Source organism: Chanodichthys erythropterus, chromosome 11 (assembly GCF_024489055.1).
Source record: "Chanodichthys erythropterus isolate Z2021 chromosome 11, ASM2448905v1, whole genome shotgun sequence".
Taxonomy (NCBI): domain Eukaryota; kingdom Metazoa; phylum Chordata; class Actinopteri; order Cypriniformes; family Xenocyprididae; genus Chanodichthys; species Chanodichthys erythropterus.
Window position 1 is genome coordinate 5,043,932 of NC_090231.1, and position 19,867 is coordinate 5,063,798.

The following is a 19,867-nucleotide window of genomic DNA, read 5'->3' on the forward strand; positions in this document are numbered from 1 at the left end:
TTTTATTTAGCAAGGATGCATTAAATTGGTCAAAAGTGAGAGAAAAGACATTTATAATGTTACAACAGATTTCTATTTCAAATGAATTCTTTTTTTTTTTTTTTTTTTTTTTTTTACTTTGAAGAATCATTAAAAAATCCTGAAATAAAAACGGATCATGTTCCACAAATAAATTCGGTTACACTTTATTTTAGTGCCGTAGTTACATTGCAATTACTCAAATAAGTACTGAGCACTATTAATTAACTACAGTTAGGGTTAGGTTTAGGGTTAGTTACATGTAATTATGCATAATTTACTGTTATTACTATACTGTGTTACCATAAATTCCACTGTTTTCCACATCGATAATAATCAGAAATGTTTCTTGAGCAGCAAATCAGCATATTAGAATGATTTCTGAAGGATCTTGTGATACTGAGTCATTGAATCATTGGTTCATCTGATTCGTTAAAAATGCGACTTTATTCAGAAACGCTTTATAGGTAACAAAAACAGACAATATTGTGTCTAAAATATAACACAATATTAACTTATTTATTGAACTGTTGTATAAAATCAATATCACATTTGCACTTGTGCTATTCGGAACAAAAACAGCACTGAAATTGCTTAACTATATCATATGATATGAATATGAGACAAAAACTATTTTTTTTTCTTTAACTAATTAATTATATGAATGCATTAAATCGACAGCCCTAATATGTATATGTGTGTATATATATAAGTGTGTGTGTGTGTATTGGTAAACCACTCAGACTGCCACTACAAAATTTTGCATAAAAATGCATAACAATCATATAAATACTCTCAAGGTTCAATTGTTCAATCGGACGTCATTGTGATTGAGATCGAACTGGTAATTGTTACATAATAAACGACAAAGCCGGTGAATGGGAATGTAGTGAGATGGAAGGTTTTAATGAGCGAGCGTCCGTCCGCCACCGTCCACGTCACGGTGGAGTGTGTGTTTGATAGCAGCACTAACGCTGAACGACACTAACTGTGTGTCAGCATCGCACAACGCTCCAGTGTAACTCATTAGTCTGTTTCTTTGTCCATCTTACTCAATTAGATTATGTTGACCTGCATGTGTCTTGCTCATGGCCGGTGCTGATTAGTGTGTGTGTGTGTGTGTGTGTCTCATGGCAGGGGCGGGCAGACGCTTGGCAGACAGATCGAGGGCGGATTCGCAGCCCTGGCATATGTGTCTAATGGTGTCTAATGGGCTCTCGGCACAGTAGGGAACAAACACACACACACTGAATGGAAGTGCTGCTGTCAGAGCTTGACATCTGCCCACACACACAAGCATTCAGACGCATGCATGCATGCAGGCTGTCAGACGGAGTGTGTAGGTTCTCTGAGATATGGCAGCGAGCGGGTGAGTTTTCACACTAATGGTGCAGCGTCCTGCGTTTGGCGCCTTTTCAACTCTGCTACTCTCGGAGAAAGAGAGAGACAAAGACAGGTGAGAGATCGACAACAAAAGCGATGAGGAAACGCTATCCGGACCAACTTTATAAGACTCCTGTCAGTTATAATTCCATCTAACCCTACTTCATTTCCTGATGTATCAGTCACCCTGAAACAGATCCATTTAATGCCTTTAGCAGGCGGACAGATGTGCAACCGCAAAACCACATATCAATAACCGTCTCGAAAGCAACGTTTCCTCAGTACAAATAACATCCACTGAGAAGTCACATGTTCATGGGTGATAAAATGCTACTTAGAGGGTGAATTCGGCTGACAGTTATTATTTAGTCACCCTCATGTCGTTTCAAACCTTTATGATGTTCTGAGGAGCACAAAATGAGATGTTTAGAAGAATGTACAGGATGTTATTGCAAATACAATGAAAGGGACCAGGGCTGTCAAGCTCTCTCTCTCTCTCTCTCTCTCTGTATATATCACTGAAAATCTTTCTCTCTGTATACATTTATATATGGTGTGTCAAGACGCCAGTCAACCCAGGTCTGACATTAATGATGACGGGTCAAGTGATGTGAGAACCTATATATTCTGTTGTGATTAATGTAAAAACTGGCACGCCTTGACGAATCTGAGTGTATATGATGAATCATATCTGAACACATTTGCCGTTTTTTTTAAACTAACACTGAATTTCAGTCTGTTCCTCACATAAAGATATTTATTGTATTACTTCAGATTATATTTAGGAATATATAAATATGGATTAGAAAAAACAATATCGTACAATCCTTTGGGGTTGGTAATATTTTTAAAATAATATTGTGAATATTTTTAAAATTGTAAATAAATGTTTTCTATGTGATTATATTGTAAACTGTAATTTATTCATGTGATCAAAGCTGATTTTTAGCATCATGTGTCACATGATCCTTCAGAAATCATTCTAATGTGCTGATTTGCTGCTCAAGAAACATTTATTATTATTATCAATGTTGAAAACTGTTGCGCTGCTTCATGTTTACATGGAAATGGTGATAATATTTTTAGGATACTTTAATGAATAGAAAGTTAAAAGCATTATGTTAACAGCATTTATTTGAAAATTTGATTTTTTTTTTGTAACAATGCAAGTCTTTAATGCTACTTTTGATTAATTTAATATTTGCTGAATAAAAGTATTATTTATCTAACCCAACCTAACCTAAACTTTTGTACAGTAGTGTACATAGATATAAATACACTGCCCTCCAAAAGTTTGGAAACGCCCTATAAAAGTGGGGTTTTGGACAATATTGGCATGAATCCTTTTTAATTTGTGATGATTTTGCACTGATAAGGGACAACACAAACTATTTTTATTTTATTACATAAACAGTTTATACATAGAAAAAACTAAAATTTAGGGCTGTCAAACGATTAATCACGATTAATCGCATACAAAATAAACGTTTGAGTTTGCCTAATATATGTGGGTGTACTGTGTGTAATTATTATGTATATATAAATACAAACACATCCATGAATATATTTGAGAAATATTTACAAGTATATGTATTTATTTATATTTTTATATAATTTATATTATATATAAATACATTTTTTGTACATAAATAACATATTTCTCTTACATATATACATTAATTTGTGTGTATTTATATATACATATTAATTACTCACATATATTATACAAACTCAAACTTTTATTTTGTATGCAATTAATCACGATTAATCTTTTGACAGCCCTACTAAAATTTTCGATTATCCACCATTAGCAGCTCTCTGACCTAAACTGGGTTCTGATTGGTTCATTGTATTCTAAACTTAATTGGCAATCAATTGTTGAAGCTATTAAGGTGTGCTGACCCAAACATCTTTTACAAACCTGGGCCAAGTTTAAACCAGTAACCAGCATCACAGCTGGCAAAGGGGCATGTCTGACTGTGACATGTATATATTGACATTATTATGTAATCAAAATGAAAATTATTATTGCTGGTCTTCAATGAAAATGTGAAGTTACTGTAATGTATTTGCACCAAAAAATGATAAGGATTTATTCTGATATCGTCCAAAATCACACTTTTCCAGGGGTGTTTCTAAACTTTTGGAGGGCAGTGTATATACAAATAATTGTATCCTGTTTCTTTTTGTCACTATTCACTTTCTTTGTAATTTTATTTTTACTTTTATTCTTCAATTTTTAAAAAGCTGACCCCTGTGCTTGTTGTCAAATGAAAAAAGCAGTGAACATTTTGCTGAAGATCATCTTTTGTGTTCCACAGAAGAAAACCAGTCATATGGGACATGAAACAGCATGAGGGTGAGTAAATGATGACAGGTTTTACATTTTTGGGCAAACTATTCCTATAAACTCTTTAGGCCTCTCAAAACAACACAGATTTGTAGAAGTCCTGCAGTCAAAACAAGCACCTCAAGACCCATAAAAGGTCCACAGAAAGGAAAACAACAGCAGTTCGACTGTAGGAGACACACACACACACACACACACACACACACACACACACACACACACACACACACACACACACACACACACACACACACACACACACACACACACACACACACACACACACACACACAATGAGGAGGACAAAATGGGCTGCAGTGTTTTGCTTTGCAGTGTCTTAGTCTTTTCTCTTCACACAAAGGCCACATTTAGAAGAATTGAAAATGCAGCAGGCCCCAAAATCTAGAAAGGCAAGGTCTGAATTAAACATGGAATTGAATTACCCTCCTCCAGCAAGGCAAACACAGTCTGCAAGTACCAAGACTGGCGGACAATTTGAGTCGTGTGTGTGTGTGTGTGTGTGTGTGATACACTGTACTCAAACACAATAAGTACAAAATTCTCATGTGAAGGAGACCATTAACTGTTCTTCTCCTAGTAGAGGTACAGAACAGTATTCATGACTTATTTCTCGAAAAATCAAAGAGTAAAATGTCTCTGTCAGAAAAAAGGGCAAGTTAATGCAACACTTACACTTCAGCATAAGCATTGTGTATCAAGTCAAAATGCAATAAAAGCATTAACTTAGTTTCTGGCCATAAAATTATTATTACAAGTACCAAAAATAGTAAAATAAATAAAATAAAAACAAATAAATAATTAATAAATGCTAAATAAATAAATGCATTAATTATGCATTAGCCTCCCTGTTAACCAAATTATTATTTATTACAAGTACCAAATAAATAAATAAATAAAATAAATGTAAAATTACAAATAATAAATTAATTATTTGTAATTAATAAAATAAAATAAATTAATAAAATAAAATAAATGCATTAACCTATTGTTTTCTCACAATTCCTTTAATTATGCATTAACCTGCTTGATAACTGAATTATTATTATTTATTGCAAGTACCATAAATAAATAAATAAATAAATAAATGAATTAATGAATGAATTAATGAATGCATTTAAGGGGTCAAATAAAATGTTCCTTGTTTTTTTGGCATATAAAAGGTCTTTGTATCATTTTTACATCCTGCAAGTTCCATAACTTAAAATGTCCTCATCATCAATAAAAAAGCATTTATGTAATCAAGCTGTAAAAAAGCTTCGTTTGGAACAGAGGTGGCATGTGACGTCACATGGGGCACAATCATTTGCATACGATTGCCTCTGGAGCAAGACAACAACGCCTACTTTTACATCATCGCATCGTTGGCCCCGCCCACTGGTGTTCAGTTGATGAGCAGTGAGTGGATCTGAAGTAGTTGTTTACGATAAGATTGTGATAATAACTAGATTGCGATGCCATGCAGACGGTGTGTTGTTCCTGTCTGTGGAAAAACATCATCTTTGCATAAGCTGCCGATCAGATCCCGGTGTCAGAGAAAAAAGCTTTTTGTGAGAGTGCAGAAATTGCGTTGCAATGATGAGATCACTGCATTCACGTGATCAACAGATCTGCTCAGTGCTCATTACTGCAACCTTCCATGTGATGGAACAGATCTAAATATAATGACACTTTTCATGATCTATTAATCTCGACAGCTGTAACAGTAAAAATGTGGTAAAAGCATTCGAAAAGGATTTCACATGTAATACATATTTCAATTGCAAAGATGTCAGCCAATCACAGCAGTGGGCGTTTACACTGAAGTCTCACAGCAGACACGCCCCTTAAAACAGAGAGTTCAAATCAGAGGCTAAAATCAGGGTAGAAAATAGCAATTTAGTTCTAAATTATGACAATTATTAGATGTAAAAAATTATATTAACATTATAAGTGCACCTCAGGAAACATTATTAAATAATAAAAAAATCAATTTCATGATCCATTTAATTATGCATTAACCTGCTTGATAACGGAATTATTATTATTATTTTTTACAAGTAGTAAATAAATAAATAAATGAAGAAATAAATAAATACAAACAACGTAATAAAAAAAGAAATATGAAGTCTAAATTATTTTATTATGCAAGAAGAAAGAAATTGTGAAATGATCAAATATGAAACTATCTAGGAATGTACCGATATGGAAATGCGATGCGGATAACCAATAATTCTTTATATTTGAAAGCCGATAACCAATATATTGGCCAATAAATCTAAATTTTGCAAGACTGATTACAAAACAAAAGTTTCCCCATTTAAAGGGGTCATGAATTGTGAAATCAACTTTTCCTTGAGCCTTTGATATATATGAGGTCATCGTACTGTAAGAATATCCTGAAAGAATATCAGAACTGAAAACTTCCTTGTTAGTCCAATAAAAGCTTTTATAGACACCAGTATAATATATCGGCCAAATTTTCTTTTTTTTCTTTTATTATGACTTTTTTATAGCTTCCGCTTTTCCGGTCATGAGTATGAGGTAACGCAGCTCTGTTTATCATATTAGATACATTTGAGAGTGATGAAAATGATGTTATAACGTTACTCTGTGCGTTCGCTCGGCGGCTGCTGTGAGACACTGTTACACACTGCAGTAAGATAGATCCATTTTACAATATCAAATTAAATGCTGGATGATTGTGTTGATAAATGGCATGGAATTAATTTTTAAACATATTGTATAATGGAGAAAAGTCTGTATTACTGTTACTAAAAATAAAGCTGCATCTGATTATGCTATGTTAGCTATGTTAGTGTTTTTCTCTGAGGCATGGTAAAGCATGGTACTCGCAAAACATCAAGAAAATTAGATTTAAACACTCTAAACGAGTTGAGCTATATAACTATAATTCGTTTTCTATGTATAAATATATCAAAACAGTTGTTCCCTTGTCTATTAAAACATGTAAATATTAAAGCGTCTTTGGTGTTTTCATGGTTTCTACAAAATAAACCGGAAACCGAGGGTAACGCGGGTATGACGCAACTGACAGGCGACTCCTCACACGTCCCGCAGCCTTGGTTAATATTGCAATTTTCTCACGATTTACAAATAGTTGCAAACATTAAGGATATTGTAAGTACTCAAGTGAACAAAATATATGACACTGTTCTAGTGGTTTTTAGATATTTTACTGCAAAAATCTTACATATTGCACCTTTAACAGTATTACAAAATAAAGATTGACAAAATTCGGACTAAATCTCAACCTAAGTTCATCAACTGTCAGCTGATTGACTGGATTTAAGCCACACTTTAGTGAAGGGTGAGTTTAGTGAATAAGGTTGTAAGTGAAGAGCTTTAATTTTAATCACCATCATTTCAACTAAGTCATTTAAATACTGTGGACCAGCACACTCGGTTACACTGGATTGTGGGTGATTTGTGAATGAGATGAAGGTTTTTTCATTGAGACATAACATGAAAAAGTGGCACAACTCTTTTGTGAAGTAGCAGACGACCTTATATGCCCTTTGTGTGTGTGTGTATGTGTGTATCATGTCCGGCTTAACGAGACCCATCATCCAGGCTGACAGTAGCGCCATATGGCCGCTCACCCAGCTCTGGCGTGGATACAGCACGTTCAGCTAGCCGTCGGGTTAAAGACAGCACACGTGGCGTCTACAGCCTTTGATCCTCTTTCACGCCGATCCCCCACCAAACACACACACACACAACACATCAGAAAAGCTCTACTAACTCACAATGAACTCCCACATGAGGAACAAGCTGCTAAAAATAGACAATAACACCATCACACAACCGAACGCCTCCACTCCATTGACTTAAAAGATCAGTGAAGACTTACAGTATTAAGAATAACACTTGATTCAGTGATCCAACTTATTTTACAGTATTAGCACTTTTACAGCCTTGAGGACGAACTTGTGGTGAAATCTCACAATTTAACATAAAACCACACATCCATCCATCCCTCTATCTGTTTGTCTGTCCATCCGTCCAAACCGAGTCATCGTCATTTGAACTCTTAATGCCGCTCAACCCTAATGCTTGAGTATCACTGTAAGTGGTTATGAGATGCTACTTCAGCAGTACACACTGTGTACGTGTCTCTACCTCATGTCTGTAACACACCGAACACACATGCGACTGCTCCACACTCTCAAGGTAAACACACTTTCGCCTGATCAGCAATACTGGCATCTGACAGCAGATCAATATGACTGGATCTAATAGATTGGCCTGCCTGAACAGTTTTCCAGCCATGCATAATCACATATTATCAGGCGTCTGTATAGACTTGTCTGTATATTCTGGCACTGGGTTCAGTATCTTTGCGCTGTATGTCCTGTCCGGTCCAGTAAACTAACACTGTGTTCAGAGGGACGTATTGACTGGCGGTGAGATAACTGAACACACACGTGTACCTAGTCAAAGAGCAAAGGAGAAACATCTCATTCATTCCACAGTTTCTCATTCATGCACTAGTGTTACTAAGTCTGGGGTCAGCAAGTTTTTTCTTTTTAGAAAGAAATTAATACTTTTTATGTTTCATTTTACAAAAGTTTCTATTTCAAATACATGCTGTTCTTTTGAACTTTCTATTAATCAAAGAATGAATTCTGAAGGATCATGTGACACTGAAGACTGGAGTAATGATGCTGAAAATTCAGCTTTGATCACAGGAATCAATTATTATTAGAACACAGTTACTTTAAATGGCGATATTTCACAATGATAATTTATTCATTAATCATTAATTAATTCACTCTCACAAACACACAATCATACATCAGTCACTAATACAAACTTTAACTCACTTGTTCATCTATTAATTGTTTCCTTCATTTACTTAATTGTTCAAATTAACCATTTTTTCACTCACTTGGTTATTCATTTATTCTTCCATTGCTGAAGTTATTTGTCTTCATCCACTCACATTCAGAATGAGATTCATTCTTCAATTGCGGCAATTTGCTTACTCATTTGTTTGTTCGTTCGTCATTCATTAAAGAATTGATTCATTGATTCATACTTATTCTTTATTTCGTTCACTTGATTATTCATTTAAAATTCATGTTCATTCATTGAATCATTCACTTGTTTGTTCATTCATTCCTTCATTCAATTATTCAAGAGGTCAAACGATATTGGATTGTTGGGAAAATATAGCATTTATGATTGACCTGTTTTTAAAATCTATATACACACAATCTGAAAGTGTTACATTTTCCTTAGTGGGACAGGGCAGTCCAAATTCATTCATTCACACAGTCATGCATTCATTTGCAGTCATTCATTCTCATTCATTCTCATTCATTCATTCATTCATTCATTCATTCTCATTCATTCATTCATTCTCAGTCATTCATTCATTCATTCTCATTCATTCATTCATTCTCAGTCATTCACTCTCACAGTCATTCATTCATTCATGCATTAAGTCTCTGCCATTCACTTTCACAGTCATTCATTCATTCATTCATTCATTCATTCATTCTCAGTCACTCATTCATTAATTCTCAGTCATTTAATCAGTCATTTATTTATTCATTCATTCATTCTCACAGTCACTCATTCATTCATTTATTCATTCTCACAGTTATTAATTCATTCATTCTCAGTCATTCAATCAGTCATTCACTCAATCATTCATTCTCACAGTCAATAATTCATTCATGCTCATTCATTCATTCATTCATTCATTCACACACACAGTTATACATTAATTTACAGTCATTCATTCATTCACAGTAATTCATTCATTAATTCATTCATTCTTCTCATTCATTCTCAGTCATTCAATTAGTCATTCATTCATTCATTCATTCATTCATTCATTCTCAGTCACTCATTCATTCATTCATTCTCAGTCACTCATTCATTCATTCATTCTCACTCATTCATTCATTCATTCATTCATTCATTCATTTGTTCATTCATTCATTCATTCTCAGTCACTCATTCATTAATTCTCAGTCATTTTATCAGTCATTTATTCATTCATTAATTCATTCATTCTCACAGTTACTCATTCATTCATTTATTCATTCTCACAGTCATTGATTCATTCATTCTCAATCATTCAATCAGTCATTCACTCAATCATTCATCCTCACAGTCAATAATTCATTCATGCTCATTCATTCATTCATTCATTCATTAATTCATTCATTCATTCTCAGTCACTCATTCATTAATTCTCAGTCATTTAATCAGTCATTTATTTATTCATTCATTCATTCTCAGTCACTCATTCATTCATTTATTTATTCTCACAGTTATTAATTCATTCATTCTCAGTCATTCAATCAGTCATTCACTCAATCATTCATTCTCACAGTCAATAATTAATTCATGCTCATTCATTCATTCACACAGTCATACATTAATTTACATTAATTAATTAATTAATTAATTAATTCATTCATTCACAGTAATTCATTCATTAATTCATTCATTCTTCTCATTCATTCTCAGTCATTCAATTAGTCATTCATTGATTCATTCATTCTCAGTTACTCATTCATTCATTTATTCATTCTCAAAGTCATTAATTCATTCATTCTCAGTCATTCAATCAGTCATTCACTCAATCATTCATTCTCACAGTCAATAATTCATTCATGCTCATTCATTCATTCATTCATTCACACAGTCATACATTCATTTGTAGTCATTCATTCTCAGTCATTCAATCAGTCATTCATTCATTCATTCATCCATTCGCACAGCCATTAATTCATTCATGCTCATTCATTCATTCACACAGTCATACATTCATTTGCAGTCATTCATTCATTCATTCTCATTCATTCATTCATTCATTCATTTACAGTAATTCATTCATTCATTCTCAGTCATTAATTCATTCATTCATTCTCAGTCACTCATTCATTAATTCTCAGTCATTTAATCAGTCATTTATTTATTCATTCATTCATTCTCAGTCACTCATTCATTCATTTATTTATTCTCACAGTTATTAATTCATTCATTCTCAGTCATTCAATCAGTCATTCACTCAATCATTCATTCTCACAGTCAATAATTAATTCATGCTCATTCATTCATTCACACAGTCATACATTAATTTACATTAATTAATTAATTAATTAATTAATTCATTCATTCACAGTAATTCATTCATTAATTCATTCATTCTTCTCATTCATTCTCAGTCATTCAATTAGTCATTCATTGATTCATTCATTCTCAGTTACTCATTCATTCATTTATTCATTCTCAAAGTCATTAATTCATTCATTCTCAGTCATTCAATCAGTCATTCACTCAATCATTCATTCTCACAGTCAATAATTCATTCATGCTCATTCATTCATTCATTCATTCACACAGTCATACATTCATTTGTAGTCATTCATTCTCAGTCATTCAATCAGTCATTCATTCATTCATTCATCCATTCGCACAGCCATTAATTCATTCATGCTCATTCATTCATTCACACAGTCATACATTCATTTGCAGTCATTCATTCATTCATTCTCATTCATTCATTCATTCATTCATTTACAGTAATTCATTCATTCATTCTCAGTCATTCAGTCACAGTCATTCAATCACAGTCAGTCATTCAGTCAGTCATTCAATCACAGTAATTCATTCTCACAGTCACTCATTCAATCACAGTCATTCATTCATTCATTCATTCATTCATTCTCAGTCATTTATTCATTCATTCGTTCTCAGTCACTCATTCAATCACAGTCATTCATTCATTCTCACAGTCACTCATTCATTCATTCTCATTCATTCATTCATTCTCACAGTCACTCAATAATTCATTCATTCATTCTCATTCATTCATTCATTCATTCATTCATTCATTCATTCATTCTCAGTCACTCATTCATTCATTCTCACAGTCATTAATTCAATTAGTCATTCATTCATTCATTCATTCATTCATTCATTCATTCATTCATTCATTCATTCATTCATTCATTCATTCAAACAAACAAACAAACAAACAAACAAACAAACAAACAAACAAACAAACAAACAAACAGTCATTCATTCACACACATATTCATTAATTCGATCAATCAGAGTCATTCATTAATTTACATAGTCATTCATTCATTCATTCATTCACCTCCCAGTGGCTGAAGACTAGTTGTGGGCTGGCCAGGCCGCTGGTTCTCTTTCTGATCTCGTCAGCGAATCCGAAGCTCTCGGCAACAGGAAGTACAGCTTTAATGATGAACATGTCTGTCCCTTCCTTCATTTCCTCTTGTAGGACTCGTCCTTCCCGCTTGGACAATACAGCATACACACGACCTACAACACAGACAATATTAACAAACATCGCCTGAACAAAACCACAAAGACTTTTGTCATTTTATAATTTTTTATTTTTAAATATTTCTATTTAGTCTTTTTATTATTTTTTTTATTTGTTTTTTTGTTTTAGTACCTCAACTTACACTTAAGTTAACAAAGGCAACATTTCTAATTTTCGTTTAAGTTTTTTAGGTTTTATTTTTCATCTAATACTTTTTTTTTTCCATTTCAATCACTGAAACACAATTCCTAGAAGTTTTAGTTATTGACATATTATTGGTATCACTGGTACAGAACAAAACAACTATAATGCATATTATCTAAAATCATTCATAAATACACTTTTAGAAAGCACAGACATTATTACACAAGGATTCAGACATGACCTGGAAACACACATGGACACAAAATCCATCATCCGAAATTCACACACAATCAGATGTTTGTTAAAATTCATCTGCGGCGGACATCCTTCTCCTTTAGCTAACGCAAACAGCAGCTGATACACACACACACACACACACACACACACACACACACACACACACACACACACACACACACACACACACACACACACACACACACACACACACACACACACACACACACACACACACACACACACACACCTACACACACACACACACACACACACACACAGGCAGGAGAATACATGGAAGTGACGGGGGAAGTGTATCTAACAGTTTGGCCCCAGAGACCATCGACCTGTTAACACTGTAGACGAGGATGAAGCTCTGGCAATAATACTCGATGACAGACATCTATAGAAGGTCACGACCTCTGTACATCTGGGCTATGAACGCTCACCTCTATGCTACTATATTGTATAAAACTGTTATTGACTCTACAGTTAAAGGGGACATATAATGGAAAACAGGATTTTCCTTGCTTTTAAAAGAGACTGATGGACTATGGAGACAATCACAACATTCACAACGCAAAGCTCCCTCTGCAGCCCAATGGGACTATCTAGTGAAACTAAGCAGAAAACAATGACTCAATCAGAAATCTATGAGCACATTAACATATGGCCATCTACACTGACCCATCAACACCTACTCAGAATTCAACTTGGCATGATGGTGATTTACCAGTATGTGGAGGTCATTTACAGTGCAAAAAATGCTGTTCTTACTTAAGATTTTTTGTCTTGTTTCTAGTCAAAATATCTTAAAGTTCTTAAATCAAGAAGCATTTTCTTGACAAGTAAAAATTATTTTCTTGTTTTCAGAAAAAATAAATCAAAATTAAGTGAGTTTTTCCTTAAAACAGGCAAAATAATCTGCCAGTGGGGTAAGCAAAATAATCTTATATCAAACCAAAAATAAGCTATATAATCTTGTTTTCAGTTTGGATTAAGATTATTTTGCTTACCCCACAGGCAGATTATTTTGCTCGTTTTAAGGAAAAACTCACTTAATTTTGACTTATTTTTCCTAAAAACAAGAAAATAATTTTTACTTGTCAAGAAAATGCTTCTTGATCTAAGAATTTTTTGATATTTGTACTGGAAACAAGACAAAAAGTCCTAAAGGAAGAGTAGCATACAGAGCCTGATTTTGTTGATGGAGGTCACAGATCGGCTACATTAATGGTTATTGTGACCATTGCTATTGCTGGATGGCATAATGTTATTGGTGGACAGCACAAATGACCATGGATTTTGGGATGTAGGGTTGCATTGTCAGACTTGGCAAAGAAACTTGACTGTAAAAATTAAAGTTATAGGCCCTGTTTCCACCTGGTATTAAGATGAGTTTTGGTCGATCGGATCACAAGTAGACGAGGGAGATGCATTTTTGTTTACACCTGGTGTTTTAACCATCTCTTTTATCCACTTTCAACCTCTTCTGTCCTGATTTCTTCGAAGGGAGGGTCTATGGGTGGGTAAATTAATGGGTTTTTCAAATCTTTTGATCTAATGGATGAAATAAGCTCACACGATTTACATATGAACATGACCGGAGATGACGGTAGAGCAACATACAGCCGCAAGACCGGCCGAACACGTTGAGCATGTTAGAAATCAGGAATGGTGAGAGAACATTGTGCTTGGTACATTTTTCATCTTCAAACCAAACTTGGGTCTTCAGCTGACAAAGTTTAAATCCCGTCTGGCTAGAGCTCTTCCCATAATGTTTACACATTAGGTCAGTAGACGGAGAGTAGATGGTGTTTTGTGGCTGTTCGAACACATTCGACCAAATGATCGTCTACACTACGAAAGCAATTCGGTCGAATGTGTTTTCAACTACCTCTGGAAGTGATCGAAAGTGGACAAGCTTAAAACGTTTTGAACTTCATTTACACCTGTATTTGGTGTTGTCTTAATTCCAGCTGTAAACAGGGCCTTATTGTAAATAAAACTTTATGAGAACTTTTTTACAAGAAAATACTATTTCAGCCAATTTTTACTTCAAAATTTCATGTTTAATTCAATGTGTTGCTTCCCATTTCTTTATAATTATATATATATATATATATATATATATATACATACATACACATACATACTAAGATTTGCATCTATACATGCATGATTTACTTATGTTTAGAATTATAATTTTATATTCGGGATAAACAGATATACATATATACATATAGGTCCTCATTCATTAAACACAAGCAAAACTCTTTTTTTGTGTAAATCATTTGTAAAGCTGCTCCCATTAGAACCCATCATTTATTTATTTTCATATTTTAATGATAATGCTTTTAATAGCTTTTGTTTTCTTTCACATTTTAATCATGAATTTACAGGACGAGCATACAGGCTAGATTATGCATTTATGCTGTCATCAAAAAGATCTTAATTTCTCTTCTGAAGTTGAACGAAAGTCTTACGGGTGTGGAACAGCATGAGGGTGAGTAATAAATGACAGAATTTTCATTTTGGGGTAAACTAACTAACTCTTTAAATCTCTTTTTTTGCTCATTTGCTCGACATAGTTATTAAGACTGATGTGGTTTGGAAAAGGTAAGATGTGATGGGAAAAAAATATGATCAGAAAATCAACTTCCCAAATAATTCTGCACGCACTGTACGTGTAAGACGTTTATCTTAAAGAAACATCTGTAATACATACACCTGGATATCAACAGAGTGACCTAGATATCTGGATATGGGAAACATTCTGCCAGTGAAAAATGAAGTTTATGTATTTTATATTCAGAACCATTATCTCCTCTAATACACTCCAGCTGTGTTCCCAAATACTTCTGCTCTCATCGCAGTTATGGAAACGAAATGTCTGCGCTTCATTTACAGATTTCGGACTTTTTCCCTGAGCGAACAAAACCGATCGGGAAGGTAATTTGCACCATTTGTTAAAATATTTACGTATTTTCTCCCCTTTGGCCCTGGCCGACTGATTTTCTCAGAGGTTTCGGTTCTCATGGGACAGGATTCCCTTACCTCTTCAACTGGTTCATTTCACACAGGCATGTTGGTCAGACAATTTAGCTTTTGTTCTGGAAGCTGGTGCTATGATGACATCACATCGGTACATGGCTGTTTCACATCAGCTTTCAATCAAGGACCTGGGAGAACTATTTCCTCTTTGCACGGTATATGGCCCTTTTTCTCCATGTCTGAGACTCTGGATATATTTAAGATGCAGCTTGATTGGCATGTGCTTTACTGTTTAAAACTGTTTAAAGCATCATTTTAGCCAAAAATTCTGTCATGATTTACTCACCCTCTTGTCGTCCCAAACCAGTATGACTTGCTTTCTACTATGGAACACAAAAAGTGGATTTTTGACAAATATCTTGGCCAAAGTCTTAAATTTAATCAAAGCAAATGATGATTAGGACCATCAAACTTTAAAAAAAAGATACAGAAACACCATAACAGTCTCATATGACTCATTCGTTCCAAGTAATATGATAGTTTCCTTATTCACTGATCTGGGTTTCCACCAGTCTTAAACGACATGAGGGTGAGTAAATAATGACTAATTTCCATTTTTTGGGTGAACTATCCCATTAAGTGGCCCTTTACAGTTTTGGTTTTTCTAAACCTCATGAAATATTTTGGTTTTCTTTGCTCTGTTGGAGTACTTTTCTATTCAAACAGGAAAATGGGATAGGATATACAATGACATATCGATGACCCTGCTTTAAATAAGTGAATCTTTAGTTTATATCACAGACGTGAATCATGATAATGATGGAGGTTATGTTTTGTTTGGCAGGTTGAGACATCAGCACTTTTTAGTCTGTGTAAGACAAATACTGTACATTTTAAAGAGTATACAAGCAAAGAGATGATCTCAAAGCTGCACTGCACAAACAAACAAATAATCTTAATGAGTATTTTTTTAACTTGTTTTCCAGTTAAAATATTTAAAAATCTTTAAAACAAGAAATTTACTTAAGCAAGATTAATTTTCACTGATTGTATCTTGAAATGAGATGTATTTGGCATATTTTTTTCCACTTGTTTTTAAAATAAGTAAAAAAAAGAAAAAGGATAGACAGTGCAGTTTGCAGTTAAATATACTCTCTGAAAAAAAAAAAAAAACAAACTCTGTATACAATGTTGCTTCTCAACTACATTGATTTTTTACATTTTACCTGGAAACTGTGTTATTCTTTTTGACTAACGCTAACAAAAACTAATACTAAACTTATTCAAATTTCTTTTCAATAACTGAAAATAAAAGCTGAAATAAAATAAAATACAAACATTAGTTAAAGGGGCTGTATGTAGAATTCAGAAACCCTTGTTATTAGCGACTCCGGTGGCCACTAAGTGAACTGCAGCCAGCAACTTATGCTCGTTCTTGCACTCGTGCACACGAAACATACAAGAGACAAAGTGATTCAATGCCCTGATATATTCACACCAATTTTTTTTTTTTTTTTTTTTTGTTCTTTGCTTAGAAGTAAAAATATGTTGGAAATAGCTTTGCAGTGATACACTGTGAACAGTTTGTTAACGGTTGCTGAGAGTGACGTTTAGATGAATATGTAAATATGCGCTGCACGCTTTCCTCTAAATAACAAAAACACACAACAAAAAAGACATCAGTGAGAAAACAGCAGTTAAAGGGGACCTATTATTTCCCTTTTCACAAGATGTGGGGGTCTCCAATGTCCCCAGAATGTGTCTGTGAAGTTTCAGCTCAAAATCCCCCACAGATCATTTATTATAGCTTGTCAAATTTGCCCCTATTTGGGTGTGAGCAAAAACACGCAGGTTTTGTGTGTGTCCCTTTAAATGCAAATGAGCTGCTGCTCCCGGCTCCCTTTCCAGAAGAGGGCGGAGCTTTAACAGCTCAACAACAACAAAGCTGGAGAATCTCACGCAGCCAAAATGTAAAAAATGTCAGCATAAAAGGAATTGCGCAAATATATAACACTTTATCAACATTTCTACGGCACATTTCCTTCATAAATGAAATTCAACCACGGAGAGTCTATGGAGACTCTTGTGTTCATTGGTACATCCAATGAAAGAATATTTGTAAAATTTTTTGGGTGCAGACATTGTATATCTCCAGCTGCTACAGCAAGGAAACAGAAATGGCAGAGTGTTGAGGCTCATCTGATCATAGCGATGTGGATATGTTTGCACCAGTTGTGCAATTCACCGGCATCATGTCAACAGATGAGGTAATTAAAATGACACTGTGATAGTTTGATTATAAAGTATATTTGAGACTATGTATACTATATTTATGTATACTATATTTGAGACTATGAGACTATATATAGAGCTGGCTATGTGAGACTATAAGTCTAATGAATACCTTTTCTTTGCATGGCACATTCGGATGTCACAGTAGAGAATGTCTCATTCGGCATTATCCTTAACATTGTGTAAGCATTCATTTCATGTGTCACTGAACGGACGAGAGGCCCTCGTGAGAGCGCATAAATGTCACATCTTTTTGATTGTTTCGGCGAAAAATGTCCCAAGTTCTTCATGTAAAATGAAAAAGGCATTGGGTAGGATTTAAGGTGTAGAGTAAGTTAATGCAGAATGAGGCACTAATAAACAACAGGCAACTAGTTAAAAGTGAGAATTGAACCCTAAAATAAAGTGTCACCAAAAATTTGTATATGTAGCCCCTTTGATCATGATCTGCTTAGGCTTACAATGCTTATGGGAAACAGTCAGAAAGACTGACTTTTGGACTGGGTCAAAAAAGGTGTTTTTGAAGATACTGTATAAAGTTTTACTGAATAAACACTTACCCAGGACCTCAGCAGTGGCCATGATTTCACAGGTGTACATCGCAGCCATCAGCCGCTGAGGTTTAGCTTGGAAAGCGTATCTGCAGGCGTCTTTCATAGCAGCAATGAGCTGTCCTGAGAACGGCCCATAACAATCCACTGAACTCCCAGCAGTCTCCGCTCTGCTCCTGCTTCGGTTAGAGCTTGTGGATGAAGCGTTCGTCTCATGAACGTCAGAGCATTCACCTTGGTTGTCATTATTTGGCTCTGCAGATTGTGACTCCTCGTCTATTGAGTCTTGCTGAGTTTGAGGTGTGGAAAGCTTCATGTCCCAGGTCTCTACAGAGAAGCAAACCCCCATCAAAGGTTCTTCACACATGGGACCAGAGAGTGTGGCCAACTGGAAGCCACTTACAATGCTGTTGTCAAAGTCTCTAAGCATGGTGGTCTCAGCCTTTTCAATTTCCTTCTCTTGTTCCAGACACTGCCACAACGAGGGTCTCCGGTAGCCCTCCATGCTGTTGAGGAGAATATTTGGCCCACAACGGCGTGGACCAAATGCCCAGATATGCTCCACGGCACCCCTCCATTTGTGGCCTTGCAGGGTGCTCTCCAACTTCACCTTGAACTCCTGGATGTCCTCCAGAATTTTCTGGTTGATGTCCAGAGTCTTGCCCTCCCCAGCGAAGAGGCTGAACTGCTCCATTGTGCGGATAAGCCCCACACTGTCCTCCAGAATGCGGGTGACTTCCTCAGGAAGAGGGATAGCCCGCACCCTGACCGTGGCCATCTTGTTTGAGGTGGTGAGCGTGACCAGACCAGTGGAATCCACCTGGACTCCTTCGTGATACTTTGTATGTTCATCCTTTACCTGGTGAATCACAGCGACCTTCTGCTGCTTTCCCAATTCTTCGTTCACCATGTCCACTTTGGGAGGCCGGATCACCGTCTCGCGGAAGGGAATGATTGGCTCGGAAGCACTGATTTCAATTTTAGCAAACCTGGAGAAACAACAGAATATTATTATTATCAATAATAATAACTAGACTGAAACACAAAACATGCAGGGTCAAAAATACAGGTACTTTTGTAATGTAAGTAAAAAAACAAACAGATGAGACCAAAAAAATAAAAAATAAAAATAGATGTGTGCATTAGGCCTTGCTGTGTGAATGTAATCCAAATAGACCTGCAGCTACCTAGTATGACATTAATAATTCAAACTACAATATTAGCAAGAACAACTGCTAAATTTAATTTTGTTCTTTATTGATGTTTGCTTACTTATAATAATTAACTGAATAGTAAATATACAGTGCCCTTCACAATTATTGGCACCCTTAGTAAATATGAGCAAAGGCGGCTATGAAAATAAATCTGCATTGTTTATCCTTTTGATCTTTCATTCAAAAAAATCACAAAATTCTAACCTATCATTGAAGTAAAACAATTGAAAATAGGGGGAAAGCTCATTATGAAATAAATGTTTTTCTCTAGTTCACGTTGGCCACAATTATTGGCACCCAATTATTGCAACGTCCTTTTCCCAAGATAACAGCTCTGAGTCTTCACCTATAA

General features: G+C 35.0%; 1 protein-coding gene across 3 annotated transcripts in view; it reads right to left on the reverse strand.

Moving 5' to 3' along the window:
- The window catches only part of efl1 (elongation factor like GTPase 1), a 148,077-nt gene that overhangs the window by 4,781 nt on the left and 123,429 nt on the right, over positions 1-19,867 (reverse strand). For all 3 annotated transcript variants that reach the window (XM_067401090.1, XM_067401088.1, XM_067401089.1), the window contains 2 exons: positions 18,311-19,290; positions 11,895-12,079 (listed from right to left, as the gene is read on the reverse strand). In XM_067401090.1, coding sequence (XP_067257191.1) covers positions 11,895-12,079; positions 18,311-19,290 — 1,165 coding nt within the window. The remainder of the gene's footprint in view (positions 1-11,894; positions 12,080-18,310; positions 19,291-19,867) is intronic.